Source organism: Microdochium trichocladiopsis (assembly GCF_020744255.1).
Source record: "Microdochium trichocladiopsis strain MPI-CAGE-CH-0230 chromosome Unknown B0I36scaffold_5, whole genome shotgun sequence".
Taxonomy (NCBI): Eukaryota; Fungi; Ascomycota; class Sordariomycetes; order Xylariales; family Microdochiaceae; genus Microdochium; species Microdochium trichocladiopsis.
Genome location: NW_025763548.1, coordinates 1,338,397 through 1,366,228, shown reverse-complemented (window position 1 = coordinate 1,366,228; position 27,832 = coordinate 1,338,397). Strand labels below are relative to the sequence as shown.

The window sequence follows — 27,832 nt, the reverse complement described above, 5'->3', positions numbered from 1 at the left end:
GATGACCGCAAGGAGACCCCACATGTAACCATAGCTGACAAAGTCAGCTTCATTGGCATGCTGGGGAAGCCCGCTGTTTCCCATCCGGGCTTACCTGGCTCCCCGGAACGACTATTGCTGCGAGAATGCTGACAGAAAAGTTACACTATGCGCTTACAGGTCCGTCAAGGTGTGGCTTTGAACACAGTGAACTTGCAGCTTGACCCTGGAAGATTTGTGGTGATTAGTGATGCACGGAACCGTCCACAATAGACCAACCAGAGTTGAATGCCCCCCTAAAAACCATCCTGCAAGCGTGGCCATGTCCGGAGTGGTTCATGATGCGTTTAAACATGCCATTCTGAGCTGCTTATCCGCCTCACGTATCCTTGTAGCCTTTTGGGTCCCCCAAGACTCCCTGGAAGGCTAACGAAGAGCGGGAAGCCAGGGCCACGCTCGCACGGCTGGCTCCGCGATTGTCGAGAATTCTTTCCTCGCGAAAATAGCTGTGGAGCAAACAGTTAGATCAAGCCCATGCAAGAAGTGCATGTATCTCTGACCTGTTGATGGACGAGGCAGGCAAAACTGCCTAATGGGTAAGAGGCCTTGCAAAGAGGAGCAGCAGCTAGCCTGATCCAAAGTCTTGCCGTGTTGGCAGACTGCCCGATTTGGCGATGCATGAGAGGAGGCTGCTTGTCGGAAAGCATCGCGTAAGACCAACTACAGAGCAACGGGAACCGGGTGTTCCCCACATGTTCTGCAGCAAACTTTCTCTGTGGACCCCTGGCCCTGAAAGAGCGTCAACTTGACTTAGCCGTTGCAATGCGCACTTCGAACCAGTCGGATATGCAGCTGCACAGGCAGGCACCATGCCATCATACAGGAGATATCCGGCCTCAACCCTTAGAGCCTTCAAATGTCGTTCCCTGATGACCGTGCGCAGATTTTGGTGGCAAAAGGCGGCGTGACCCGTCCGCAAGGCAACAGATAACAGGGATTCAGACACCCTCAGTGGGTCGATGATATTTGGGCAATTCCAGCACGGCAAGGTCCAGAACTTGTTCCAGGGCACACAGTGGGCAATGCTGCGGCCATCAGACGGACGTCCTCTCCGTGTTCTCTATCGAACGTGAAACCGCGTACCCAGGATTCGAGAGGACCGGAGGCGGAGGGTTTGAATTCCAGCAAACCCTGCTGATGTACATCGGCCCTTCTCATACAAAGAGGAAGGTGCTCGGGGCAGGCGAGGTGCCAGTCGAAAGCTTGTCGGCGGGCCAGCTGACTTGCCGAGAATGCCAGGCGGCGCTGGCTCAGGATAGGACCCTGCACAGCGAGGGTACCTGCAATGCACCAGTTGTCCAGGGTCGTGAGTCTAGACATCGGAAGTTCGGTATAGGGGGCCGCCGTTTTCCTCTCGTTGCGCTGCGCAGAGTCTCTGCACTTGATCCGCGCGCCGATTGCCTCCCCGGGTATCATGCTGACCAGCCTGATGTTGATGCGTGCAGGGTCGAGGCTCCAATATGGCAGTGTTGACGCCCTGTTAAGCTGGCTGGTGCTGGAAGAGTCGAGTGCGTCCATCAGGGACCCCATCAGGGACCCCATGTCGCAAGTCTGTGATATCGAGGGACCATCGGGTAGTCCTACGTGGCACATGGTCGCTTAGCAGTGTCTGCAAGTGCGCAACACGCTGTCCAAAGCTCAAAGACCGGTCAAGAGCCTATCGCTGGGGCTGACTGCTGTCCGGCCACAAGTGGGCTCGTTGTGAATGGCTTCATCCCACGCTCTTCGGAGGCGTCAGCTGCCGACTTGGGAGTATTGCTTGCTTGAGGGCGTATCAACAGTCAAAGACGTGGGGTATTACGGTTTGCGCGAGCAAGTGTTACGGTGCCAAGCTACGAGGTGGTGCTGTATGCAACCTTGTGATGCTACAAGCAGGCGCGCTAGCAGGAGGGGTTTCGTCCTGGCAAGAAAGCGGTCTTCCAAGGTTGCTTGCCAGTCAAGCTCATGATGCCGCGTCTCAGGCATTGGGTCATGATTGGCTCTGTAGCGCCAGTTAAGCGATAGTGTCCAGGGTGCCTTGCAATTATGGAAGCGGTCTGCTCACATATTGCTGGCACGGCTCTGTTCGAATGCGTGGCGGCAGGGGTTGAGATCTGTGCGGGCGTCCAGATCCGATGCCCGACATTCACCTTAGGTCAGGCACGAGGATGGGGGATACCGAGGCCGTTCACCTTCTGCTGCGACGGCCGGCAACAAAGCGATGGCCAAACAGCAAGCAGCAGTAGATGTGACTGACTGACGGTCGCTTGCTGTGCTGGGATGGCGCACGTATGGTCAGACGAGCGTTGGCCTCATGCGTGCAAGTCGAAACCAGTGGTCTGCCGTAATGTACCTCCGAGGTACCGTGTTGATATCACTGCAACAGGGGCAGCCATGTCAAGTCGCTGGCCCGGTGACTTTCAAATATGGCTAAGAAGATCCATGAATGTCGGGGATGTGATGCAGGATGGAGGGTGCTCAGCCTGGTTGACGATGTGGGTGGGGCGCTTGGCATGCTCCTCCAGCCTGGATGACCTAAGCACGCGTGTAGGCTTGGAGACACGCTCGTCCACTCGATTGTCGATTGCTAGTGGGCGCCCCACCACAAACGAACGAGCCTTGAACGACAAGGCGCGTGATAGCACCATAACAACAACGACAAGCGATCGCCACTAGCTCCGTGCATTTGGACAGCCACGAGACGTGTTGCAGCACATTGGGCCTGTCCTGTATCTTGCCTCGCAGGAGACAACGGGGCAAGGCCGCCATGGTAGCGTGAAGAGAAGACGCCGACTCGGCCATCGCGACGATGATGATGAGCACAGCTGGATCGGCACAGGTGCGGCCAAGATGGAACAGCCGGCAACGCCGTGCCATTCAGGCAGTGTTCCCGGCCGAAATCATCTCTCAGCCTACCCCCCACTCGACGCCTGCTGTCGCGGCTCTCGCTCAGGGTCAATCCTTTGGGATGCTGCCACCACAGAGCTCGGCATGGAACAGCCAGGAGACCGGGCCAGCTGCTGAGGTCCAGACCCCTTCTCGCAGTCGCCTCCCACAGCAACAGCAGCAAGGCCTACCACCCACATCACCGGAGAATCCTCACGCCCACCATCAGACACGGTACGACAGGTCTTGGCATCGTGTCACCTCATGCATTGCCCTTCCACCCTCAGTCACAGCCGAGGACTCGTTCGGCACAATCCCAGCGGCTTCTCAGGACATTGATGGTGATGGCGGTTTCGAGGACGCCCTCCAGGACGTTCTACAGCCAGCCACGCGACTGCCGCTTGCCAACTCTACAGAGAACATCATTGACTGGCACACCCAGCAGGTTCGCCACCATTATGTGAACCATGTCTTGCCTCTCTTGGAAGTCTGCAATGGCTACACAGATCAGACACAGGTCCTGCTCGGCAGCATCAGAACCCTGGAAGCTGCGCAGCGGCAATATCTCTATGGTTTGACGTTGGTAGCAAGGGGTCTGCACCCGGATGCTGCCGACCGGGCGCTTCGCAAGTTCAATGGCGATCTGCATGCCATTGTTGGCAATTCCATGTCCAGCTCTCTCCTCGCTGCCTTGAAGACGGTACTTAGCCAGTTGATGAGGGTGGTTCTTGGTTTGAAAACAAGATCACAAGGTTTACAAGGTTCAAAAGGTCCAGACCCGGCTCGCTCTCGGGTACAGATACATCAGCTCATTGACTCGCTGTGCCAAGTGGGCTTGGCAGGCGAACGCTTTCAGACCGTGTTCGCGGAGCTGCTCAATGATATGATGGTTATCTATGTGCACGAGTCGTTTGCCGGCAAGTGGTGTGCCGAGGTCGACGTTGACATGGTGCCGAGACCATCATTTCAGAGCCTACTTCCGCCGGCAAGCATAAGCAAACTTGCAGACTGGATTGAGAATGAGTATTCGAGACTTGCCGTGGAAGTCACAAGTAAATTGGACTCCATTCACGTGTCATGGACAGAAGTAGAGAAGTGGAAAGACATTGCCGTCGGGCGACTCGCTGCGCTACGCATCCAAGAGCTGTTCGACATGATTCTCAACTGGCCGGAGAGCAGCGGCGGTATTGAGGACCTCCGGTTCTCCGTGACGACACCCGGGAGGCGATTGCAGCTCACTCAGGCCTTCTCGGGCGCTCTCGAACAACGCTTGCTGCACCCAGGTCGATCAACTCTAGAAATTTTGCGGACATACATCGCCATGATCAGAGCGTTTCACAAGCTCGACCACTCACGAGTTCTTTTGGATCGGGTTGCCTACCCTTTGCAACTGTACTTATGCACGCGAGAAGATACTGTCCGCATCATTGTGACTGGGCTTCTCTCGAACCCAAGGGAACTTGACGAGGAGACACGGCAAAACAAGCTTGTGGAGCTTGTTGAGCTTCTGCACGACCCCAGTCAGTATCAGTCAGAACGTCAAGACGAGGAGTGGGATGACTTGAACTGGGTCCCGCCCCCTGTGGACGCTGGCCTCAATTACAAACGGCGCAGATCCGAAGATGTGATCGGGACACTTATCGGAGCAGTCGGATCACCCGAAGTCTTCATCAAGGAGTTCCAGACCATTATCGGCCAACGGCTGCTATCGGACCAAACCGGATTTGAGCAAGAGGTTGAAGTGCTCGAGCTGTTGAAGAAACGGTTTGGCGAGCCTTCCTTGCAGGCCTGCGATGTCATGATCAAAGACATACAAGATTCCAGACGACTGAACGCCGTTATTCAAAAGGCTGCCCAGAGCCAGTCCGCGCGGGTCGCACACGACTGGTCCATACGCGCGAGAATTCTCTCGCGGCTGTTCTGGCCGGACATGGGCGAGGAACGATTTGCACTACCGTCGCGGGTGTTGAACATGCAGAAGACATACGAGGATATCTTCTCACACCTTAAGCCTTCTCGGAAAGTGAAGTGGCTGAATCACCTAGGGCAGGCCACGGTTGAGCTCGAGCTTGAGGATCGCACAATCCGTAAAGTTGTCCATACATACGAGGCTGTGGTGATCCATGCCTTCAGCGACGAGGGCCAGGCTAGTTGGTCATTTGATGATCTGTGGATGAGGCTGGAAATGGACGAAGACTTGCTCACTGCGGCGCTCGAGTTCTGGCAGCGTCAGCAGGTCCTCGCCAAGGTTGGCGATCAGTACACAGTAATTGAGCAGCTACCCGACGCCCAGGAGCAGCAGCAACAACAAGAGGGCAGCGAGTTGTCAACGGCGCATGCTGCTGCGGCGTCTGCGTCACCCCGCAAGCCTGCCAAGACGGCCGGCATGAGCGAGAAGGAAAAGCAGCAGCGGCAGGTGTACTGGCAGTTCATCGTGGGTATGTTGACCAACTCAAGCGCTGTAATGCCGCTGGGCCAGATCGCCATGATGATGAAGATGCTCATCGCGGACGGCTTTCCTTGGAGCAACGAGGAGCTGCAAGAGTTTTTGGCGGAGAAGGTTGCGGACGGCGAACTCGAGCTCGTGGGCGGCAAGTACAAGCTGGTGAAGAAGTGATGGGCCAGCTATGCCATAATCTTGCTAGAGACAAGTGTAAGAGAGACATATTGGGCGACGATGACATCGCTCAGTTCACTCGGGAACTATTCAATAATGCTAGCATCTTAACCTCGACACTTCTATCAGCCAGTACTGTCAATTCCTGCGTGCATTTTTCAACGCGATACAACTGCGGAAGGGGACTCGTAACTATATGAACGTGACTGGATATATTTCTGAAGGGTACCTATCCTGTCGTCTTCCAAGCGTGCGTCTCAATACATGCTTCTGTGCAGGGTCTCAGGACTGCCTCCCCATTCCGTTATTTCCTTTCTCCAGCCTCAACAAGCCCTAGACTCTGACGGCGACCGCGGCGTGAAATGTACGCCATTCAATATTCGTTTTTCTGTGCTCCAATTCATCAAGAAGTGAGCTTGCCCGACAGCCTGGTGAATCGCTGTTTTGGTTTCCTTGCATACGTTGCACGAGAGGAAGAGAAGCAGGACAGTACGTGGAGTAGAAAACAGGCAGCCGGCGTTGGCATGTACCTATGTCAAAAGCTGGAGATACATAGCTCAATTCTGGAGAGGCGACTTCGCGCGGCACGACGTGCTGGTTGCACGCTTGTAGTAGAAACAACAGTTCACGTGGCGTCTCGAGGATTTGTTGCCGTCTGTCAGAGCGTGGTAGGTAGATTGGTTTCTGCATTTTGCGTTTTGCAGACACGCAAGCGCATTCCATCGTCCTTGAAAAGGCAAATCGATTGTCGATTGTCGATGTTGCAATTGCTGCCACCATCATCATCATCATCGCCAGCCTTATTGCAACAGATCGCTTATTCGGAGTCTGTGTGGCGACGGCAGGCCAGTTTTGTTGCTCTAGGTAACGCATAGCGTACGCAGTCATGGCAAGGCAGGCAGCGCGCGCTCTGGGCGATTTCAATCCTGTTCCGGATCAAGCAAGTGTTTATGTTAGATCACCTCGTGTGCTGAGAGCATCCTTCCATGTACTAGATATAGCGTGGAGACGAGGATCTGATCGTGCCCTTCACTCATGCGCGGCATATACCACACAGACAATCACCAATGTAGGAAAGCAGTATGAAAAAGGATAGCCATTCTAGGGTAATTTGAAATTATGGTCGCGGTTGTGGGTGTCTGTACTCTCCGTCGACTATTCCCTTCGTGATAGCGGTGTCGTTGATATTCATCTTTCCATGCAAGAGTACACCGTGCAAGGGGACTGTATTGGAAGTGGCGGCATGTGCATGCTGCATCTTCTGACCAGATGGTAACGAAGAAGTAGACCCGGTGCGTGTCAGAATTCTCACAACACACATCACTACGTGGCTGAAGACAGCGGCTTGCTGCTGGAGACGGACTACTCTGGATTTCTGGGCACACCTGCACACGCAGACGCCACACTTGTGTGGAACATCAAGAAACAAAACCGGTTGAGCTTTCCCCCCAGGAACCAGCTGCTAGGTTCTTTGTGCCGAGGCAATGCAATCTTGCATACTTTACTCACTCAGGACTTGGCCTGCGGCACACGAGCGGGGAGCTTTCTAAACGTCACTAATTGGTGACACGCGGCACAACCCAACAACTGGTCTATTGACTCTGTGCCTATGTTCGTGGACACTGTCCAACTCGCAGCTCGTGTAAAGATCGGCGCCTGGCCCATTGACCAGAATCCATTCAACGTGAAACGAAACCTGGTTGGTGACCTCGGAAGCTGAACAAAGTGAGTTGCCCCACGCAGCAAGCAGAACCGCTGGAAAGTAGTCATAGTGTGACGAGGCGGCATGGGCACTCAAACGTGGATGTACTGTCAGTACAGTTGAACAGTGTGGGATTTTTGGCGAGGCGTGGTCCAATGAGCAGCGGAGCCTTCCGAGTTGTTCTTTGAGCACGGCCCATTGCATAGTGATAATGAAACCGCGTATGGCTGACGAGAGAGACATTCCGCTGTCGAGAGATTCCGACAATGCTACATGTTTTTTGTTCCAAGAAGGACAGCCCCGACATGATACCTGCCTGGCAGATATTGACTAATGCCTCAGGCAGGCGACCAGCACAATCTATGATGCCCATATTGGTACCAATCACCTAGGAACCCACGGTAAACCGTGAAGAACTGCCAAAGCTCAGGCTTGCGCCAGGGTACCCCTGAGAAGATCATACACAACGAGCGAATCAGCGCAATCAGAGGGCAATACTTGTCGCCAACCAAGGAAAACTCGAAGGAAAGAGCCTACGACATGCACGTCTTGCACCGAAAAATGGACTTCCCAGTTAGAACGAGGGGCATGCGCAGACAGATGAAAAACTGATGCAGATCTTTGCTTTGGAGTCGGCGAAGTACTATAGTAGAGGTTGCCGACCACAGACTGCCCACTCACTGTATGCACAACACCGATTCTAGGGTGGTGTGCTGCAGGGCCTGGTTGGCTATTGAGGGCAGTGGGATGTACACCTCGGGATACTCTGAGCTCGAGGGGCCGTCACCGAGAGCTACATAGAACTGTAGTGGGGGTTGCCGAAGCAGACCCTCGTCCCCAGCGGTCTGCAATCGTGGCCATTGCTCCGCCCATTTCCGGCAATCAACCTTTGCGATATTCAAAGTCTGAACGGATCAAATCCAGCTTTGACTTCTGAATGTCTGGCAAGCCTATATCCACGACGCCAGGTGACGACGTAGCGTGTCTTGGCTGCCGAGCGAGCGGGCGGGGATGTCGACTTTTGGCTGGGCTGAGGCACGAGGAGGCCTTATCAGTGGGAGAGAGGTGGGACTTTTTTGACCACGAATCGCAGCCATGACGATGCCACCGCCTGCTGATCCCGCCGTGTGGAGCTGGGCACGACGGCGCCGCCTATCCACGTGGACGATGATGGTACCTCCAGGGATCACTGCTGCGTGGGAGAGCCACGTCTGGCGGTCAGCTCGTGCTCGCTCGCCTTTCGTCTTGCAAGGGACTGGCCCGAAAGAGAACTGGCCAATTGCTCTGCCCTTCCGATGCCGGGTTTGTAGCTGCTGTTGCTGTTGCGTGCTCATGGTTCTGGCCCGAAGGGACGCGACCTCATCATTGCGTCGGGGTGCTTTGAACTGAACAGCAAGTGGGCAGGGAGCGGGAGCGGGCGCAGGAGCCTCGCCAGTTAAGCGGGCAGGTGCGACCGCGAGCGAACAACTTCCATGGATGCATGTCTGTATCGGGTTGACTCAGGCCTCCCTGGCTTTCCAGTTTCACAGCCAGATGTGCAATCCTGGCCACTGCTAGGCCGTCGTGCCGGGGATCGGCCGCCATGGCTGGAAATGTCTCTGTGCTACCAGCCATGAAGCCCGTCCAGCTCGCTAGCGTTGACGTCAAAGGCACCAATCGAGCTTGACCGTCCGTCCATCTGCGAGCTCTCCAAAGCGCTTTGGCCGAAGAAGCCCAGGCGAGGGGACGACTACTTCACATCTGGGTCTGCTTGCCCAGCTGATCATCACTCGACGCAAACTTGCGGCGACCTCGGGCATTCGCTCCGGCCTCGTTCGCACTCGCCTGGCGAGTGCACACCGTCGTGGCTGCCGCTTACACCGTGCCGCACGCTCCTATGCTGGACTCGTATGCACAGCCAAAAAAAAAAAAAAAAAAACACACCTCCCACCGACCTTTGGCTGCCATAACGAATCAATCATCACCGTGCCTTGCCCATCCACCGTGGTGGCGACGGTCATGAGTGAGACTGGGCCAAATGGCACGCTGCTGGTGGAACTCGCATGCCGGTGCAACACACAAACACGCAATGCAGACAGCAAGCAGGCCCGCAGTCAATCTGTTGCCGACATGGCGTCGTGCTGCTGCCGTCACCCTGTCTTCGCCCGGATTCGACACCAACGGTGATACTGTCGGCCGTGTCTTGTTGCAAATCTTGACAGGCTTCGCCTAGCACCAGAGCAGGAGCATCAGGCTGTGGCCAGGAGGCGAGGAGTGGAGAGGACGGAAAGGCCCCCCCGCTATGGTCCAGAGCGGACGAGACGGGACCGTGGTGGCACTTCCGACTGCCAATGCAAAAGGTCAGTCAGCCTTGGTCTCGCAACCTGTTCCGTAGACGGCGTTTATACGCGCCTTGCACCAACCTCGGAAAGCCCCTCGCCAGGTGTGCTGTGCCAGCATGCGCCTGATCACATTTTAGATTTCCCAGCACGCCTTGTGCCACACCCCCTTGGAGGCCGGCCGCAGCTTAGACAAACAAGCTAGCAAGCAATCCGAGCCCCGTCTGCAAGTCGACGGCGGCGGGCGCAAGCGAAGCAGTCTCAGAGCCGATGCGTTTGGGCTCGCGGCGGACGCCATACGTACACGTCCACGGCTGACGTGGGACACTGGGTGAACAAGAGTACGATTCGTGGCTCCCTGCCGCAGGACCCTGCACGGATGGCTTTGGCGAGACAGGAGCCTTGCGGTGACGGGATGGTGATGGCCGTGCCGTCTGTGTCGCCGTCCGTAATGCACCCAGACAAGTCTCATTCATCACTTGGCCATCGCATCCATCCCATCCTGGACAGGGCTTGCCTGGCCCCAGGCCGTCGTGATCCCTGGAAGCCTCTCCGACCCAGCAAGTCTGCCGCCACGGCTCTCGGACCAACGAACATGCCTGAGAGTCCGCCAGAGCCCACATCGCGGTGGAGTAGTGCCTTGTGATGCACCTACGGAGTGTGCTCGTGGGCGATGATGGTTTGAAGCTGCTCCGCACGAGCTCCCGTCCTTCTTGATCATGGCTCCCCGCTCGTTGGCGCCAGCCCCGACGAGCCCTCACGACTGGTTGTGCCCCTGTTCGCAGCGTTAGTCAACCAACCCTGCGACAGCAGTCAGTCGAGTCCATCCATGTTGATATTGTTGTCCGCCCCGAGTTGCCCGACGGCTGGGCGTGCTCTGATATGGCCAGGACCAAGCGGCCAGACACACACACACGCACACGCACACACCCTACTGTGCCTTCCCTGCGACCTCCTGTGACGCCATGCTGGGCTATGCTAGAGCCTGTCCTGTCTTCGCATCGCCTTTGCCTTTTGCGTTGCCTTGCCTCGCGTAGTCGCAACCTTGGAACCGCACACGCCCGCCCAGCCGGGCTCTCGCACCCCTCACTCCATCGGCCAGCAGCTGCGCAGGCAGCTAGCTAGCCAGGCGCCAGAGTCATGCTCCTGCACTCGAGCCACGGCCTCGCCTGCGCTAGGTGCGTGCGATGCCTTGTCATGCCCCGGCCAGTCCACAATCATGCTGCCGGCCCATCTTGGGCAGCGGCCTGATGCTCCGGTTTTGGCTGTCTGGCTGGTATCACCCGCCGCCGCTCGAGCATGGAGCGCGCAGCAGGTGCACCACCTGCCGGCCTGCGTCTCGCCGTCCTCCTCTCCAAACCTGGTGTCTGTTTCGTCTGGCTCGTGCTGCGTCGCTGACTGTCTGATTGTCTGTCTGTCCGTCCGTCCCAGAGCTCCTTCGCCCTTCCCCTCTTCCTCCTGCTGTGACTTATCCTGCTACGCCTCATGCCCAGCTGCTCTTTCCCTTTGCTCCTCATTGTCGCCTGCGTCCAGAGTGGCCATTGCAGCCGCGAAGACCAACCTCGCCCAGTGCTCTACTCGATCAAACACCAACCCTATCCATTCGTCCTGGAGCAGTCCTCTATCCAGCTCTCCCGCCACCTCGCCGTGCTTCACTCCGCCCGCTTCGGCATGCTGGCCTGCCACTCACACATCACCTAAGGCTTACGGCATCTCTCGTACTTCATGACATCCGCTAACTCAGCGGAGCTTCACCTGACCCAACCACTCGCCGCCGTCGTTGCCGTCGCTGGGGCACCACCTTTGCTTCCATAGGGTTGGCACCAGCTTTTACACAGCGACATTGTTCTCCCACAGGCAACCTTCTCCGTTCGTATTTTATTTGTATGCCTGGCCGCGTTTCGCACCCAGGAGAGCTGCTGCCATACATGCTTTTGTTCGCTGGAGCAAATCAGCCTTGATTGACGACCCTGGAACAGCCAGACTTGAAGAAGCCTGCCTTCTTTCCCCCGCTCGCCCATTGCATAAGAGCTCCGCAGGACGCAGCAAGCGGATGCCCCGGGCAAAAGCAGCCTCAGCGCCAGCCCAAAGTCCACTTGGTCACAATCTCACGTGGTTGTCATCGCCACTCCGCTGCCTGCCAGATTTTCGAGCGCTAGGCGACGAAACCGACCAGGACTTGAAGCACCAAGGCGGACTGTTGACCCTCCCACCTCGACCAACCATTTCGCACCTGTCCGCGTGACCATTTGACCATCTGGCCGGCTCGATTTCCTTGTAACTTATCCCGGATTCTCTACCCAGCGCACCGGTGTCTCGAGAGGGCTTGTTCCGGACGCATTGACACTGTCGCACGATTGCTATGCTAAGCTCTCAATCAGCACTCTCTGCTTACCGCTCATATCAACGCCACAGCGACTAGTCTTTATTGCCAGACGCATACTTCACCTGGACATTACCTACCTCTCTGGAAAACTTCCCTAGTCGTCCTCCGATGCTTCTCCGTGGCTAGTAGTCAGAGCATACGGAGATTAGTATATCGGAGGGTCTTTGCGGGCTTAGGACTCAACTTTTGGACCATATCGAACCACCATTGTCCGGCGGCAGAACGTCTGGTGAATCGAGAACGAGCAGCATCCCGTGCCGATTTCTTAGCGAACCGCACAGCGCGCAGACTATGAATCCTGCAACCATGAATCCAGCGGCGACGGAGTTCGTCATGCACTCTAGTCGAGGGTCGCCAACCCGCCCAGCTGCGCCACCACTAAACCAGGACATCCCACGCTCGCGATGTCCGGCTCTTCGGGCTGCTGCCACCAGTCATGATGCTCAGTCGAGTGCGGCCAACCCGAGCCCACACCATGCCGTCGCCTATGATCCAGTCCACCATGGCCACTATGGAACGTGGCTGGCAGGACCCTATATCCATCCTCAATACAATCCGCACCAGCAGCCCTTCCCTCCACATCCTCGGTTTCAAGGTTCTCTGAACGATCCGCCTTCGATGCTCGCGGGTCCCAGCAGTCACCGTCCGACGTTTCAGCACGCACCCGGTGGGGGAGGAAGTCTGCTGGGCAACGCGGACGATTATGTCCCAGCCTCCATGTCCTTCTTCCAGGACCGATACTCTGGCATGTACCTGCCGTCTATCGGCGGGTTCGAGACTTCCCCAAGAAGTCGTAGTCGTCCGCTATCCGGGGGTTCATCTGACCCGTCGGCACATCTCAACCCAATTTTTACGTCCATGGAAACAGGCGAGAGGACGCCAGCGTATGTGAATCCGCCAAGGTCCTGTTCATGAATCCACATATATCTAATACAGCTTGTAGGTCCAATAGGACACCGCCTCTGAATCCGTCCTCGCCCCCTTCTTCACGCAATCTCGCAAGAGCTCGCTCTAACGGGACAGGTGGATCTTTTGAAACAGGACTAGGTAGCTTCAGCACTGCATTTCGAATCTTGAAGAGCCGCCGAGTTTGCTGACCCCTCTTGCATTAGGATCTGGCTCTCCGCCGTCAAGTCTCGACCCAGACTCAGGTCTCTCTGGAAGTCCTCGATCAGCGATGCCTCCACGCACCTGGTATCCTCCAACCTCAGCATACTCGGCGGCTCGAGCACGGCATGCTCAAAGTCGCTTGAACGCCGATCTCTCTGAGCCATCTAGCGAGGAAGAGGCAGATTTAGATCCATTCGAGTCAGACGTGAACGCTCTGCTCATGCTGGAAAGCATGCCAAATCTGCACGCTTCGGAAGAAGAGCGCATACGCGCACAACAGATCATGAGGGGTGCTCTATCCTCCCGGCGCGTTGCTTCTGGGAAGGCCCTGGCGGCACTGGAGCGTGTCAACATTCCTGATCTGCCTGATAACGAGAGAAGTAAGCTTGTCACCTTTATCCTCAGGAGGCTTCGACTGACAAATGCCAGCGTGCGTCATTTGCTACAACGATTACGGCGTGCAAACACCGGAGGGAATCAGCGAGGTGCCGTTGAGGTTACCCAAATGCAAGCACATATTCGGAGACCATTGCATCAAGAAATGGTTCGAGGAGAACGACACGTGCCCGTACTGCAGGGACAAAGTGCCCTCGCAACCACAGTTCCACTACGGCAACCGCCAAAATATGACACAGTTTCTTCGAGCACAACATCTCCGTGCGCGCAACCCCTTGCAAGACACAGCTGGTGGTTCACTGCAGGCCTTACTTCGATACCGCCCTGGGTAAGCACCGAGTCTAGCGCCAATCGTGATCGAACTGTGACACGCTGACCATACCCCATGCAGAGCACCCGCTGGTGACAGCTTTCTCGGGCCGTCTGATTCATTTGTGCGGCGGGCAGACAACTACCGATCCTCAGCGTGGAACAGCCGCCCACGATCGCCTCCAACCGACGTGTACGAGTCCCGTCGTAGGACACGAGCCAGGCACGGTGGTCTTCGTGGGTCACCGCCAATTGGCCGCCCATCATCCTACAGCGCGGGGCTGGTCAACATCGCACCTCATGCCACGGTAAGTGGCCATATGGACCGACTATGATGAGTAAACTGGATGCTGACCCTTACTGGCCGGTTTCAGCAGCAAAGCCACGCCTCAAATCGGCTCCATTTCCATGGACAATCCCATCGCCACCAAGGGAGTCTCCCAACTTTGAACCACACACTGAGCGGGCCGGGCGTGGAACACGCCCCCTACCTACTTGAGCACTTGCTGCGACCAGTCACGGCCAGCACGACCGACTACTCTCCTCCAGTCACGACCATGGGCATGCCGTCGACCTTGCGCGATGGCTCAGCCCCTCGAACTGGACCCTTACATAGCTCGACCGCTTCCGTCACGCCTTTGTCACCCACAATTTCCGGGCCGGAGATGAGCATGAATGGGCAAAATTAAAGGTCGCTCGTGAGCGGCAGGCCTCTGTTATCGTTGTGAGAAGCCCTAGCTGGGCGGTATTGAGATTTCTGGCTTCCAACCTGTGGGTCTTTTGCGGGTGGATATGAGCCCTCTGCGGTGCAGAGGGCTCGACTTGATTTCACCATCGTCTACGGCGTTTTTGCAGCAACTCAGCAATCGACACGACAGCTGCTATTCGATTTCAGCGTGCTTGTACCGAGTACTTCTCCTCACCGTGCACTCTTGATTTCAGAGGCAACATCATTGGACAAGGGCGGGTTTGTCTTGTTTCATCTTTCATGGTACTGCGTCGTGACATTTAGGCACTCTCGAGGTGCGACCAGAGCTGCAAGTTATCTTGTTTTGTGGTCATTCTCTTTTTCTTGCTTTCATTCTTTCCGAGCGTGGTCGCGACAACTCATACGCAACAAGCATTCTACTGGGAAAGCCCTGGATCTCCCAGTCAGGTCTGGCCCTTCGGACGGTCCTCCGGGAATCGTAGTATAATTTCGTAGCGCGACAAACATATTTATACAGTGTTTTCATGCCAAGATGCCATAGCAATGATACGACGAGGGTCACGTTTTCTGCAGTTACACTGAGAGCGGCGAGCTTATAGGTGTCATAGCTCTAACCTCGAGCGAGTCTTTTGAAAACTGTGTGATAAGTCACGTCGTTGCGGTATTTTGCTCTCACAGCACAGCATTGACCATAGTCATATATAATTGAGATGCGCCAAGATGATATCGACGAAGACTTTGGCAGAGTTGGCTCGAGCCATTCAAAACTTGAGATATGCCCATTTGTCTATAATCTTGCCTTGGCGGCGCCTCCTTTTGTGTCCAGCTCGTCCTGGACAAGCTGCCATGCGTACTCAGACAAGGGTCCCATGGACGAGGCGTGCTTGACGGCGCTCTCGCTGCTGGCCTGCCTGGTGGCCACGCGGGCGGCGATGCCCTGGCAGATGGCGCCGAGGCGGAAGGTGCTAAAGGCGAGGGCCCAGTTCATCTCGGGTTTCGGATCCCAGCCGGCGACGTCGGCATACCACCTCATGATGGTGTCCGGGTCAGGCAGGCCCGGGGTTGCGCCCTCGAGGAAGGCCGGGGAGGACGAGTACATGGCTCTCATCTTTGCGTTGTAGAAGGGCCCCATGATGTTGGCAATGTCGCTGAGTGGGTGGCCGACGGTGGACATTTCCCAGTCGAGGATGCCGATGACGCGGGGCTCCGTCTTGTGGAAGACGACATTGTCAATCTTGTAGTCGCCGTGGATCAGCGTGCCCTTGTCGCGGGGCTGGCGGGCCGGGTCGGCAAAGAAGGCCAGCAGCTCGTCAAAGTGCGGCAGGTCGCCGACGGGCTTGCCCGTGTCGGTGTCCTTTGCGGCGGCCTGGGCGGCGCAAATGGTGCGCCACGTGGCGAGCTGGCGGTTGTAGAACCCTTGGGGTTTGCCGTAGGCCTCGAGCCCGACGGCGCGGAAGTCGACGCGGTGGAACCTGGCGAGGGTCTCGATGGCGGCCTTCCACAGGGCGGTGCGCTCGCGCGCGGACAGCCCGGGCATGGCCGGGTCCTCGATGATGCGGCCGTCCAGGAACTCCATGATGTAGAAGGGCGTCCCCACCACCGAGTCGTCCTCGCACAGGCAGTAGGCCTTGGGCACGGGCACGTCCGTGTGCTCGAGCGCGTGGATGATGCGGTACTCGCGCTCGACCTTGTGGGCGGCCTTTGAGATGAGCTTCCCCGGCGGCTTCTTGCGCATCACGTAGCGCTGGCCGTCCGGGGAGGTGAGCTGGTATGTTGGGTTGGACTGGCCGAAGCCGAACTGGAAATCAGGAGGGAGTCATGTTTAGCATGGGTTTTTTTTTGAGAAAAAAAAAAGTACGAGCGGGTGGCCAGGAGGATACAGGGAAAAACGGGGAGGGAGTGATGGCGAAAAGGAGCAAAGTGTTGTTGTTTGTGTGTGACTGTTGAGCACGTGTGTGTGTGTAAAATGTGCCTGCCCCTACCTGCTTGACGTCCAGCGGCGTCTTGATCTCGGGCACATGCTGCTCAATGTAGCGCTCGAGCGCCTTGACGTCGATGGGGTGTCTGACGCGACCGGCCATGTTGTTTGACTGTGGGTTTCGCGTGCGTCGCGTGTGTGTGTCTGTCTAATGTGTACAGAAAGTTGTGGTGGTATCTATCTCTCGGTCGACTGCCACGGCCGAGGCGACGAGGTGGGGGCCGAACAAAGAAATCACCAGCCGAGGTGGTCGTTGTCGTCGTCGTCGTCGTCCTCACCGAGATGATCTCCGGCAGCGGCAGCGGCAGCAGCAGCAGGCGAGGAATAGGTGGTGAGAGCGACAAAGGCCTTGCGAGCGATGCCGACGGCGGCGACGTAGAGGGCGCACGAGATGGGGCGGAGGAGCAGGGGCACGGCCTCGAGGGGCAGCGACGTGCGGCGGCTGGTGAGGCACGATGTTATACTGCACCACAGGAACAGGCCGGTGGCCGGTAGCATCTGCATCTACTTGATTGTCTGGTCGTGGGCGTCCCCCAAACAGGTCCCGTCCCGGGGTAGGCACTCGATGTGGAGTTTAGGCCGAGCTGCCTGTCTGTTTCCCCAGCACCTCCCTCCCAATCCCCAACCCCCAGAGGTGTGCCGAGGCCAAACCTGCCCCGGCAGGCACGGCAATGCATAGCCGCTTATCGATACGGGCGCCGAGGAGTGGGCAGTAGCTGCGGCCCGCGGCATGGGTCCCTCTGGTTTGCGGGGGTGGGGAGGTTGTTGAGCAACACCTCCACGAGGATTTGGGGTAGCCTTGGCACCTTCCATCTTCACTTGTGTGGGTTGTGGGATCATCAGGAACCACCAACACACATTACTGATACGCGTACGGGACGGGGAAAACGACAGTACTGCTTGATTCTATGTCCAGAGTAGTCTAGTTGAGTATATACACGTGCGGCTCCTCAGAACTCACGACTCTTCCCTCTGCAGCTTTCGCGACGGCTCCTCTAAGACACCTGCACAAATGCCCGCTTCTTGACATTGTTGTTCTGGCTTTCGTCCTCCTCCCACTTCTCGTCCACGTACTCCTTGACGCTCTGGTCGCGGATCTGCATGCCCACAACCTTGAGCGCCGCCATGTTGTACCCCATCTCGTCCTTCTGCCGCTTCAGCGAGCGTCGCAGGTTCGTCCGTATCCCGTCCAACATCGCCCGCATCGTCCGGCTCGCCACAATCTGCCGGTGGTGCGTCTTGAGCATGAAGAACAGGATCCGGCACGTCAGCGGGATGTTCATCGACCGCAGCGCAAAGAGGTTGATAAACGTGAACAGGATCGGCACCGTCGCAAAGGGCAGTACCAGCAGCGCGTCGTGCAGCGCCGACGCCTTGACTTTCTGCAGCACCGACATGACGTACTCCTCGGCGCTGATGTTGCCCAGGGCCATGAAGACGACGCTGCGCTGCGGCGGCGCAATGTTCGGGTTCTTGGCCTTGTCCTCCTCCCACTGCTGCACAATGTGCAGATCCGCCATGCCCAGCTCGAGCGCCTCGGATATCCGCTCTCCTGCCATCAGCGTCTCAATCGTCTGCTTGCCGGCCGCACCGACCTCGCCGTTTGCATCCTCTGCATCGGGGTCTTGCTCGAGCGATGTCGTCAACGTGCTCTCGTACAGCTCCTCAATCTCCTTCTCTCGCTCTTCCTCCAGGAAGATCTGCTCGTCCGTCTCCTGCCACACGCGGATGCTCTTGTCGTGACTGGCTGACACAATAAAGTTGCCCGTCTTGCTGATTGCCAGTGCCCAGATCTCCCCATGGTGCCCGTCGAGACGCTGGATCTGCTCAAACTTGTCACCATCCCAGTACTTGATCGTCTTGTCCTTGCTGGCACTGAAGAAGTGGTGGCCGCTGCCGTCCGAGTTTTGTGGCACAAACGCAACCTGCAGGATACTATCCTGGTGGGCAAAGAGCGCCTTGTGGCAATCGCCAAAATCCAGACCCCATATCCGGATGTTCTTATCCGCCGAACAAGTGACAATCAGCTTGCTGTCGTATGAGATGTCCATGCTCAAAACGGGCAGCTTGTGCCCATACAAGTTGAGGTAGAGCTTGAGAGAGTCCACGAAGAAAACCTTCACGGTATTGTCGAGAAGAGACACCGCCAGGTACTTCGCATCGGGAGAGTACTTGAGACTCAGAATGTCGTCAGAGACCTTGAGTGTCCTCGACTGGACGAGTTTCAGCTTTGGCGTCGTCCTCGTAGTACCCAGGACTTGCTCCTGCACGATCTGGAAGTTCCAGAACTTGGCTGACTTGTCAGCACTGCCTGAAACCATAGACCTGCCATCTGGGTGGACTTGTAGTGACCAAATGGCATTGTCGTGGGCGGCAACACTGTCGAGCAGAACTGCAGATGCAACGTCGAACAGCTCTAGCTCTCCCCCCTTGGTGCCAACCACCACGACTTTGTCTCCAGGCAAGAACGCACAGCACAAAGCATAGCCACATTCGAAGGTACGAATGCAATTCTGGGTGCGCACGTTCCAGATCTTTAGACTCCCATTTGAGGCTGAGGCCAGCATTCGGTCGTCCGAGCTGAGCGCCAGAGATCGAATGTCGGCCCTGTGGCCGGGGAGCTCAACAGCAAGAGCCCTCGTGTAGTCGGGCATCTCTTCCTGTTTGGATCTCGAGTTTCTCTCCTTGAGCGGCATGCTGTACAGCTCGAGCTGGTTGTTGGTGGTGCCGACAAGGAGTTGAATGGTCTTGCTGCCAGAATTATCGGCCCAGTCAACTGACCTCGCCTTGCCGGTCGTCCTAATGATGAGATGTTGTGCGAAGGCATCGGTGATGTCTGCACTGCTGATGTCCTCCTCGTCATCGTCCTCCTGGCCTTCCGCCTCGCCTTCGGCATTCTTGTCCTTCTTCTGGGCATTCTTCTCCCTCCTTCGCTTCTTCTTGCGTGCAATGCTCTTCTTGATCTCCGCCTCGGTCCGAATGCGCCATATCTCAACAGCCTTCTCTGAACCATGAACAGCGAAATAGTCCCGTCGTGGGTGGAAGACAATGACGGTGGCCTTATCCTTGCCTTGTCGCATCAGGGTACCGCGCTCTCGCAGGTACTGGGTGCCTGAAGATATGTCGACTTGGCGGTGCGAGGCTGCCAGTCCTTGTGTGTCGAGAGCCCAGACTTTGAGTTCGCCAGAATTCCCTGCCGTCACGCAGCCACTGAAGTCGGGCGAGACACCCAGCGCCCAGCACTCGCCATTGCTCTGTGCAATGTGAGTCTCTATGCAGTGGCGAGAGCTCAGATCCCACAACTTAATGAGCGAGTCCTTAGAAGTGGTCAGGAGGTATCCCTCCGCAACACTGCCGGAACCATCGAGCACCATGGCCTGACCAGCATCGTCTTCGGACAGCTCTTCCTGCGGCTCAATAAAGCTCAAGCCAGTGATTTGATCCTTGTGGCCACGCAGCTTGAACTGCCCGACCTCGGCGACCAAGTCCCATATGATGACATCGGTGTCTCTTGAACCACTTGCTAGGCGCACGCCAGATCGATCGAAGGCGAGGTGTGTGATGGCCGATCGGTGGCCGTTGAAGTTTACAATCGTCGTCGCAATCTTGCTATCCCAGATTCGGATGCTACCATCCTCGTGCCCTACGGCAAAAACGTCTGGGTCGGTCTTGCTTTGCGCAATCGCAGTTACCTGCGAGGAGCAGTTGTCATCTCTCCACCGGCTGAGCAGTTCACCCTTCTTGATGTCCCAGCACAGAACCTCTTCGTTTGCCGCGACAACTGCCTGACCGGCACTGGTACCGCTTGACTTGTCCTTGGCGGTCCAGACAATGTTGGAGGTGCTTGACGTGACCAGGCCGAAGCACTGGGAGCGCTCGTACTTGCTAGAAACAGCGACAACATTAGTTAGTTTCCAAGTGCGTGATGCAAGGTTGATTCGCAGCTGCCAGGCCAACACTTACAGGTACGACTTCACCATTTCCAAGGACTGGGTCTGTCGGGACAAATACTGCTGCACAGATTCACAACGTAACCATGAGAATCAGAAGACAGCCCTAGGTGGATGGATTCCAGGCGCTGGGACTTTTTTGGGCGACCCGCGACCTGCTCTCAGAAAAGTTTCTAATCGATAGGCACTGTGCATCGCACACATTGTGAGGCAGTGCTCTCTAGTAGAGTAGCGCAGGTACGCCTCAAACACATACAGTGCTCATGGCCTCGTATCGCACTATGCGTTGGAGGTTCCTAGCAGGACCCCACCAGAGCTCAATGCACCGATGCCGTTGGCCAGGCTGCCAGGTAACCGAGTGGGCTGCACCTCCCAAGCGTTCAAGCCTGCCTGATGGCAGCAACGTCACCCTCCTTGCAGCACGAGGCCCGTACTCTCCTCGACTGATGGTGTGGTTGGCTGACCGACCTCACAACCTCGAGCAACCACCACTTAGCGACAGCGCCGTCGGTCAATTGCGCCGGCCATACTCACAATGCTTCTACTCGACTACCAGAATGTTCTGATCGAGCAGATCCTCAAGAACGCCTTCTCCGGGTCCGTCACTGCCGCTCGATCCCCACACAGCCTCCTTGAAGCTCTCCTCCCCCCGCTTCAGTCTGCTAACCTGGGCATGACGAGAACAGAGCGCCGCCAGCGCATATCGACCAGACCGTTTCCGATTTCGACGGCGTCACTTTCCACATCTCAACCCCCGAGTCCAAGACCAAAATCCTCATCTCCATCCAGATTCGGTGCTACAAGGAGCTTGTCCAATATGGCGCCGAGGATGTCCTTCAGCGCGAGTACGGCCAATATGTCGTCCCACCAGAGGACGCCTTCAACTTTTCAATCCTGATAGACCTGGAGCAACTGCCATCTGAGAAGGGTACGTCTTGACCTTGCGCTGGATGACAAGCACCCAGACCAGCAGCGCCGTACACAGAGCTGACCTTCATCCGCCCGACGCACAGAGGAGCGCGACGAGCTGATCCGCAAGATCTCGCTGCTCAAGCGCAACACCATGGCCGCGCCCTTCGAGGCGGCGTACCAGCAGCACTACAAGTTCCGTGAGGAGGCATCCAAGTATACAAGCGAGGAGGCACCTCAAGGCGTTCTCGAGGGCGGCGAGGTCATGGCGATCCACTACCGCGACGAGGAGGCCATCTTCCTCAAGGCCAGCCACGACCGTGTCACGGTTATCTTCAGCACCATCTTCCGCGAAGAGACGGATCGCGTGTTCGGCAAGGTCTTCATCCAGGAGTTTGTCGACGCCCGCCGGCGGGCGATCCAGAATGCGCCCCAGGTGCTCTTCCGCAACGACCCCCCTCTCGAGCTGCAGAACGTGCCTGGCGTCAAGGCCACCACTAACGGAGAGATTGGATACGTCACATTCGGTGAGGAAAATTTCATGCACACCCACTCCATTGTGCTTAATATCGGTGAATTTGAACTGACACATGCCGTCACAGTGCTGTTCCCGCGCCATCTGACCCCTCAACGGATGCCCGACGTCATCTCGCACATCCAGACTTTCCGTGATTACTTCCACTACCACATCAAGGCTTCCAAGGTGAGTACTCCGTGATGCACTCTCTTCAAGTTCCAGCCACTGATCATTACATTCTAGGCGTATATCCACTCGAGAATGCGGAGAAGAACCGCAGACTTCCTCCAGGTGCTCCGCCGCGCGCGGCCAGAGAACGAGGAGAAGGAGAGGAAGACGGCCAGCGGTCGCACGTTCAAGCAGACCGCGTGATACGGACACGCCGCTGTTTTCACCGACGTCATCTTTACGTAGCATAAAATACATTTCACAAAACACGTATTGGCCGTGTCTCAAATATCTCTCATATGCCTTGACATTTTACACAAACTACTCTTCCCATCGTGAAACAAGCCCTACAGACCACTCCTTGAATGTTCTCTCGCTGGGAGGCAAGTACCCATTGCTCTCCTGCAAAAGCTCGCTCGTGGTCTCAATGGCGTCTGCAGGCAGACTGATGTCCTGCGTATCCGACGTCAATGCATGCAGTAGCTTATCAGCCTCCGCTTCACTGACGAGTTTGAACAGAACCTTTACTGCTGCTTGAGGCCCACCACTGACGCTGCCAGTTTCGCCAGCAACGGAGGAAGAGAACTTGATGTTGCCGTTGAAGAGCCAGACGTGCAAAAGCTTGTGGCTAGTTGTGGTAGAGGGAGAGGTCTTGATAGGCATTAGGATAGACTTTGAGCAGCCTGTGCGGCCAAGTGTTGCGAGGAGCATCGCGCTGACACAGTGTGATAGTGTTGGCACTTTGGCTTTGTCTAACCTCGCGCTGTGGGCGGCGGCGGCGGTGGTTATTATCACCTGCCACTTAAAAAATGAGACTGAGTTTGTCTCGCGGGTGATGACGCCGAGTCGCGACTGGCATAAGCGGCAGGTAGCCAGAGTCTGGGTATTTGAGACCGGAGTATTCTCCGACTCGAGCTCCTGCTCATCTGGCTCAGTCTCCCCGAGCGGCTCAACCAACTGTGGCTTCTGGTCAGTATAGAAGCCAAAACATCCAGTCACGCACATGGTTACGGCAAAGTACATTTTTAACGATGAGATGTACCTCTGGAATACTGTGAAGATTTCCACATCCACGGAAACTCCCCAAGACGCAGAGGCGGGCCCTCGACACCAGACCAAAGAAGACGATCCCGATCCCAAGGCCCGAGCAGCCTGGGTTCGGGAGTCAAGGAAAGGGCGGGACGAATGAATGACCGTGGCAATTCCGGAGAACTGCCTGGTCCAAGATTTCTTCATGTTGGGTAGGAGTATCGGTGGGCATGCCACTGAAGATTGCCGTCAACGAGATCGGGCTGGCTTGCTCACCTTCTATATACCCGGGTAATGTTGCAGGAGAGGACAACGCCACGGCGCTAGATCACAGGCGAAGTTTGGGGACAACTTACAGTGTTGGGGAGCACGTCAGTCGTCGCGATCAGGAGAGAAGTCAAATCGACGAACCCGAGTCCGGGCTGGGCCGCTATCCTTGCTGACGCGCCGTATCCTCGTGTGGAAGCCAGGTGGTCGTGGCCATGATCCTCGCCATCCTTTTTGTGGTCGTGCGGCTTGTGGCAGTGCCAGAACTCCATCATCTCTGCCCAGTTCTCACTGGGGAGATCCTTCCAGGTCGAGAGAGTGCCCTCCTGCACGAGCACACTCTCGCACTTCCTGCAGGCCACGGCAGAGCGCGGGGCAATCTCCGTGGCTGACCATGGCACAGCTTGTGATTCCGAGGTTGGACGGACGAAGCCGCCAGTGGTTCCGTCCAGCGCAGGCACCGGTAGCCTGAAGGTAATGCACGTTTGACCTTCGCGAACAGGCGGCTTCAGGCCTGGCTGAGCACGCCCGGGTAGCTGGAGAGAAGTGGTTCCCCCATCGTGCTGGACTGTGAGCTTTGTGCCATCCGGCGAGACCGCGATCTGGGTCTGCGGCAAACTGGGACTAGGCAGCAGGCAGCCAACCGAGATCTGTCTGATGTTCGGGAGTAGTTCTGCATATAGCAGCATTGATGCTGCCTCAGCCTGCTGAGCCATGCCGTCGCGCCTTTCCTCTGCTTCCCTGTGTTGTTGATATACGCTCCATGGCTGGCAGCAGGAGCTGCTGTATGGAAGCAGGTCGAAGAAGGGGTGCGGGAGACGCGTTCTGCACGAGGTCACTCACGGTCCCCACCCCACCTAGAGACGTTGCAGCCTCCAAGCTCCCGAGGTCAGCTCGAAGGCGCACTGGATAACCCCCTGTGGTCGGGGCCCTCTCCACGCTATAGGCCCCACCAAATGCCCAACAAACAGAGCTGTCGTCATAAGGGTATCGGACGACAGCCAGCATCTGGTTGCCATCTTCTCCGCCATCGACAATGTGAGGATTCAGCAGCACCCGGCAGCTATGGATTCAATCCTCCCATATTTTTCCTTCCTCAGGCGAGGCGTGTCAAGCTCGGCAGGCAGCGGGCATATCGACCTTCCCTCAGTCGAAATCCACAATGTAGAGACTGCTCCAGACAAGCGGCCCCGGACGCTGAAGCACCTGCTCAGGGCCAATCACGTGAACCACAGCATCCTCTACCACAGCCTACAGTTTGACAACCACATGCCGCACATCCTCAGCTCGGCCTATCTCCTCGGCGCCAGCGCGGAGCAGCTCCACCGCATCTACGACGAAGAGGCCAAGGAGCTTGAGGCATGGGAACCGAGCCCTGGCGAGGTATCCCTCGAGGACTGGCGGGATTGCCTGGGCCGCAGGGAGTATCAGAGAGCATATGTTGACTTCTTCGAGGACATGCTTGCCCTGCGGCATCAGTACGACTGGAAAAATGTCGTTGAGAGCTTCATGTTTGACGGCAAGGAGCCTCTGGTGCACTGCCTTGTCGCGGGACGTATGTAAAATGACTGTGGTGGATGCTTCAATTGTTGTGATTGTCACTTATAAAAGAGCTGACCATGATCTTTTAGTCGGCCACCCGTTGATTCACCTAGCCTACGCTTACGAGGTAGACAACAAGGAAGTGGCCATGGAAGCTCTTGGGCTTGCGGCATGCCAGTATAACTTCATGCACAAGTACCTTGACGACCCGTCTTACACGAAACCAGTGGCCGATGGCAAAACCTCCTCCACACCGCTGGAGCTTCTCAACAAGATGTCCTCCGACCCAAGGCTCAAGAGCCTCTTTAAAGAACCCGGTCTTGACAACCTCAACCAGCTCTTTGACAAGCACGAGGATCTAGTGCTCGAGTACTGGAACGCATGGGACATCGACCCCTCCCACAACAGCAACGTCGACCCGACCCAGCAATTCCAGCTCTCCCAGGAAGCTGCCGTCTCACTCCTCGTGGCTACCATTGCCCCCGGCACGCATGGATACAACTTCTTCACCGTGCACCTCCTGACCACGAGCCACGCCGCGCGCGTCCTCTTGCCCTTGATACCCCAGCAGTTCCACATTGCGCTCGTCAGGCAGTGGTGGCTGCTCGTCATCGCCGTGTACGCATCGCTGTTATGTCCCAAGATCGATCCGGACTACGTGCGGCCGGGCGAGTTGGTGAAAGGCCGCTCGTGGAATTATGTGGTGGATAAGGCTCTCAATGGGCCTCATGCGACGGACGCACATTTCGTTAAAGGTTAGTTCCTTACCCCATGTCTCTGTGGTCGTTCCAGGCGTTACCCTCCCATGGTGCTCATGCGTGACAAATGAGACGCCGATGGGATTCATCGTGTGGCATGGTATAATAGCTTCATCACTACTTCGAACCGCCAGAAGCACAATTGCGCATGGTTGTGCATTAGAACGGCGGAAGCTGACCTTTCTCCACACACAGCCGTTCGTGCAATGAAGGAAGCCGCCCAGACATGGGGCGATGTGCATGAGCACTACCTCGCCTCGGCGCTCAGGTTCGTTGACGATTTCGAGGGTTGGGCGTTCTAACTCAGAGAAGCCTTGGAAGCTTCGAGAGGAAAAAAATTGTACTTGCTTTGAACCAGATCAATCCAAAGCCTTCTTCGTCGTCATGTTCATGTATAGGCTCTAGTGCGCGACAGTGGTATTATTGCGCTAGGAGTGAGAGGCTGCCAACAGGAATTGCTCGCGAAATCGGAACAGATGCCCATGCTTGTTTGTGCTATCCAATCCAGCACCAGAAACGCCTTATTACCCAACGAAATGGCGCCTGCAACGAACCGTTTCTACATTTCCTGCATCTCGCATCATTATCGTCCACGCTCAACAATGGGCTCTAGTCTAGCTGGAAATCGGTGGCGCCTCTAGCCGACGTCGCAGTGTCAGTGGTTTCCTCGTCCACCTCCTCGACATCCTCGTACTCGTCTGTGCTCGAAGGAGTAGCGGCCGCTCTCGCCTTGGCGCTGGCTTTGGAGTGATTGTCGAGCAAGATCTGACCACCACCTTTACGGCCAAAGAAGTCTTCCGTCTTCATGCCGCGCACCTTCTTGGGATCAATGCTCGACATTGCGCTACCACTGGCGCGGTGCTCCCTGATATACTCGCGCACGGGCGCCATTGCGGCATCTCGGCAGGCCTCCTTGATGTCGCTTCCAGACATGCCGGCTGTAACTCTTGCTACGTAATCAATATTGAAGTTGTGTGGGTCGGTCTTGGTGTCTTTGAGGATGAGCTGCAGGATGCGGAGCCGCTGGCTCTTGTCGGGTAGAGAAACTGGGAATTTCTTGGGCATGCGGCGCAGGATGGCTTCGTCGATGTCATTAATGCGGTTCGTTGCTCCGAGAACGCATATCCGGGCTGGCAAGCCCTGCTGGTTTGACGAGGTGAGACCATCCCACAGGGTCATGAACCTGTTGCGCCAGTCAGCTATTGCGAACAAAAAAATAGAGCTCGCAGAACTTATGAAGGGACCTACTCAGCCTTGACCATACCACTGGCCTCGTGCTCGCCGCTTCGTCTCGTGCCAAGCACAGCATCAATCTCGTCGATGAAGATGATCGCCGGCTGAAGCTTGCGAGCGAGCGAAAAGACAGCGCGTACCAGCTTATTGGAGTCGCCATACCATTTCTCCGTCAGGGTTGAGATGTGCAGGTTGATGAATGAAGCTCCGCTTTCATGTGCGACAGCCTTCGCCAGCATCGTTTTGCCACAGCCTGGGGGGCCGTACAGGAGGACTCCAGATGGTGCGGCGAGTAAGGGTGCGGCATGCGAATAGAGATGAGGCATCGTGAGGGGGTAGATGATGGACTCCTTGATCTCTTCGATAATGTCTTCGAGCCCTCCGATGTCTGCAAGAGCCGGATCAGTATCGTTCCGTACCAGTCAACGAGCGATTATGCCTACCGTTGAAACCGACCGCAATGTCTTCTGGTGCGACAACCTCAAGCGCAACCAGATTTTCATACTCGTTGAGCACCAGGTCCTCTACCCTGGGTCCTCGCTGGTCGAGACCCTCACCATCGTGCCGCTCGCCCGCCTCAAACTCTCTTTGCTTTTGTATCCTTTGCAGATTTGCCTTGGCCTTCAAGCGTGCCTGTTCATGCTTCTCCTTGTCCGGATCGGCGAGTGTGCCCTGAAGGTTCGAGAGGAAGGTCTTGCCCAGGTAGAAGAATGCACCGATCTGTTGGAGAAAAATGTGTTCGGTCAGCACGTGCCCATCGCCACACAAGCGAAGCGAACTTACGGTGCAGCCCAGCATGACAAAATCCCATATGTTCTGAGCGCTCGGGCGCTTCCGGTCGGCCATGATGAGCGCTCGTAGAGACCAGCTGCTACTCATCTGTCGTTGAGACACTCCTCAAGGGGGAGAAAGGTCAGGAGTGAAGAATAAGGAGCGGGCGTTTTCGATCGGCCAGAAGGTTGGGGATCCCGAATCCACAGGGACGATGGCAAACTCGCAGATAGCATCAGCGGTTGTGCCGAGGACGGAT

At 56.6% G+C, this 27,832-nt stretch overlaps 9 protein-coding genes across 9 annotated transcripts; 4 read left to right on the top strand and 5 right to left on the bottom strand.

Annotated features, from left to right (window-relative positions):
- Positions 1–836: 836 nt before the first annotated feature.
- On the bottom strand, positions 837–1,851 carry B0I36DRAFT_117104 (uncharacterized protein). The gene has a single exon (XM_046147976.1). It carries the CDS (start codon positions 1,630–1,632, stop codon positions 988–990), a length of 645 nt encoding a protein of 214 aa, XP_046012653.1. The 5' UTR covers positions 1,633–1,851; the 3' UTR covers positions 837–987.
- A 784-nt stretch (positions 1,852–2,635) lies between these two features.
- B0I36DRAFT_322915 (uncharacterized protein) lies at positions 2,636–5,674 on the top strand. Its single transcript, XM_046153903.1, has one exon. It carries the CDS (start codon positions 2,828–2,830, stop codon positions 5,519–5,521), a length of 2,694 nt encoding a protein of 897 aa, XP_046012652.1. The 5' UTR covers positions 2,636–2,827; the 3' UTR covers positions 5,522–5,674.
- Positions 5,675–12,644: 6,970 nt separating this feature from the next.
- B0I36DRAFT_362759 (uncharacterized protein) lies at positions 12,645–14,431 on the top strand (the record flags this gene model as incomplete). The annotated part of the gene is made up of 6 exons (XM_046158710.1): positions 12,645–12,811; positions 12,871–12,974; positions 13,040–13,417; positions 13,467–13,761; positions 13,825–14,050; positions 14,117–14,431. The coding sequence occupies 6 exons, from the start codon at positions 12,645–12,647 to the stop codon at positions 14,429–14,431; spliced, it is 1,485 nt and encodes a 494-aa protein (XP_046012651.1).
- An 807-nt stretch (positions 14,432–15,238) lies between these two features.
- B0I36DRAFT_242974 (phosphotransferase enzyme family protein) lies at positions 15,239–16,532 on the bottom strand (the record flags this gene model as incomplete). The annotated part of the gene is made up of 2 exons (XM_046149949.1): positions 15,239–16,249; positions 16,434–16,532. 2 exons carry the CDS (start codon positions 16,530–16,532, stop codon positions 15,239–15,241), a joined length of 1,110 nt encoding a protein of 369 aa, XP_046012650.1.
- Positions 16,533–17,309: 777 nt separating this feature from the next.
- Positions 17,310–20,477, bottom strand: B0I36DRAFT_288746 (WD40 repeat-like protein). The gene is made up of 2 exons (XM_046151653.1): positions 20,393–20,477; positions 17,310–20,314 (listed from the first exon to the last, which is right to left on the bottom strand). Exons 1-2 carry the CDS (start codon positions 20,407–20,409, stop codon positions 17,425–17,427), a joined length of 2,907 nt encoding a protein of 968 aa, XP_046012649.1. The 5' UTR covers positions 20,410–20,477; the 3' UTR covers positions 17,310–17,424.
- A 281-nt stretch (positions 20,478–20,758) lies between these two features.
- B0I36DRAFT_322908 (ARP2/3 complex 34 kDa subunit) lies at positions 20,759–22,265 on the top strand. The gene is made up of 5 exons (XM_046153902.1): positions 20,759–20,976; positions 21,066–21,307; positions 21,393–21,815; positions 21,891–21,991; positions 22,049–22,265. The coding sequence occupies exons 1-5, from the start codon at positions 20,915–20,917 to the stop codon at positions 22,175–22,177; spliced, it is 957 nt and encodes a 318-aa protein (XP_046012648.1). The 5' UTR covers positions 20,759–20,914; the 3' UTR covers positions 22,178–22,265.
- Positions 22,266–24,054, bottom strand: B0I36DRAFT_322904 (ubiquitin-conjugating enzyme E2-binding protein). The gene is made up of 2 exons (XM_046153901.1): positions 23,359–24,054; positions 22,266–22,930 (listed from the first exon to the last, which is right to left on the bottom strand). The coding sequence occupies exons 1-2, from the start codon at positions 23,983–23,985 to the stop codon at positions 22,295–22,297; spliced, it is 1,263 nt and encodes a 420-aa protein (XP_046012647.1). The 5' UTR covers positions 23,986–24,054; the 3' UTR covers positions 22,266–22,294.
- A 206-nt stretch (positions 24,055–24,260) lies between these two features.
- B0I36DRAFT_116991 (uncharacterized protein) lies at positions 24,261–26,025 on the top strand. Its single transcript, XM_046147975.1, has 3 exons — positions 24,261–24,824; positions 24,901–25,566; positions 25,765–26,025. The coding sequence occupies exons 1-3, from the start codon at positions 24,335–24,337 to the stop codon at positions 25,869–25,871; spliced, it is 1,263 nt and encodes a 420-aa protein (XP_046012646.1). The 5' UTR covers positions 24,261–24,334; the 3' UTR covers positions 25,872–26,025.
- Positions 26,026–26,178: 153 nt separating this feature from the next.
- Positions 26,179–27,648, bottom strand: B0I36DRAFT_362753 (P-loop containing nucleoside triphosphate hydrolase protein; the record flags this gene model as incomplete). Its single annotated transcript, XM_046158709.1, has 4 exons — positions 26,179–26,752; positions 26,818–27,190; positions 27,246–27,522; positions 27,586–27,648. The coding sequence occupies 4 exons, from the start codon at positions 27,646–27,648 to the stop codon at positions 26,179–26,181; spliced, it is 1,287 nt and encodes a 428-aa protein (XP_046012645.1).
- Positions 27,649–27,832: the final 184 nt, after the last annotated feature.

Excerpts from the sequence above, each read along its gene's own strand:
- B0I36DRAFT_116991 (XM_046147975.1), top strand. The coding sequence starts at position 24,335 with ATGGATTCAATCCTCCCATATTTTTCCTTCCTCAGGCGAGGCGTGTCA. Across the intron at positions 24,825-24,900 it reads GCACTGCCTTGTCGCGGGAC|TCGGCCACCCGTTGATTCAC; the intron begins GTATGTAAAATG and ends ATGATCTTTTAG. Across the intron at positions 25,567-25,764 it reads GGACGCACATTTCGTTAAAG|CCGTTCGTGCAATGAAGGAA; the intron begins GTTAGTTCCTTA and ends CTCCACACACAG.
- B0I36DRAFT_322904 (XM_046153901.1), bottom strand. The coding sequence starts at position 23,985 with ATGGCTCAGCAGGCTGAGGCAGCATCAATGCTGCTATATGCAGAACTA. Across the intron at positions 22,931-23,358 it reads CTGACGTGCTCCCCAACACT|TTGGTTGAGCCGCTCGGGGA; the intron begins GTAAGTTGTCCC and ends CAGAAGCCACAG.
- B0I36DRAFT_322915 (XM_046153903.1), top strand. The coding sequence starts at position 2,828 with ATGATGATGAGCACAGCTGGATCGGCACAGGTGCGGCCAAGATGGAAC.
- B0I36DRAFT_117104 (XM_046147976.1), bottom strand. The coding sequence starts at position 1,632 with ATGTGCCACGTAGGACTACCCGATGGTCCCTCGATATCACAGACTTGC.
- B0I36DRAFT_322908 (XM_046153902.1), top strand. The coding sequence starts at position 20,915 with ATGCTTCTACTCGACTACCAGAATGTTCTGATCGAGCAGATCCTCAAG. Across the intron at positions 21,308-21,392 it reads GCAACTGCCATCTGAGAAGG|AGGAGCGCGACGAGCTGATC; the intron begins GTACGTCTTGAC and ends CCCGACGCACAG. Across the intron at positions 21,816-21,890 it reads GATTGGATACGTCACATTCG|TGCTGTTCCCGCGCCATCTG; the intron begins GTGAGGAAAATT and ends ATGCCGTCACAG.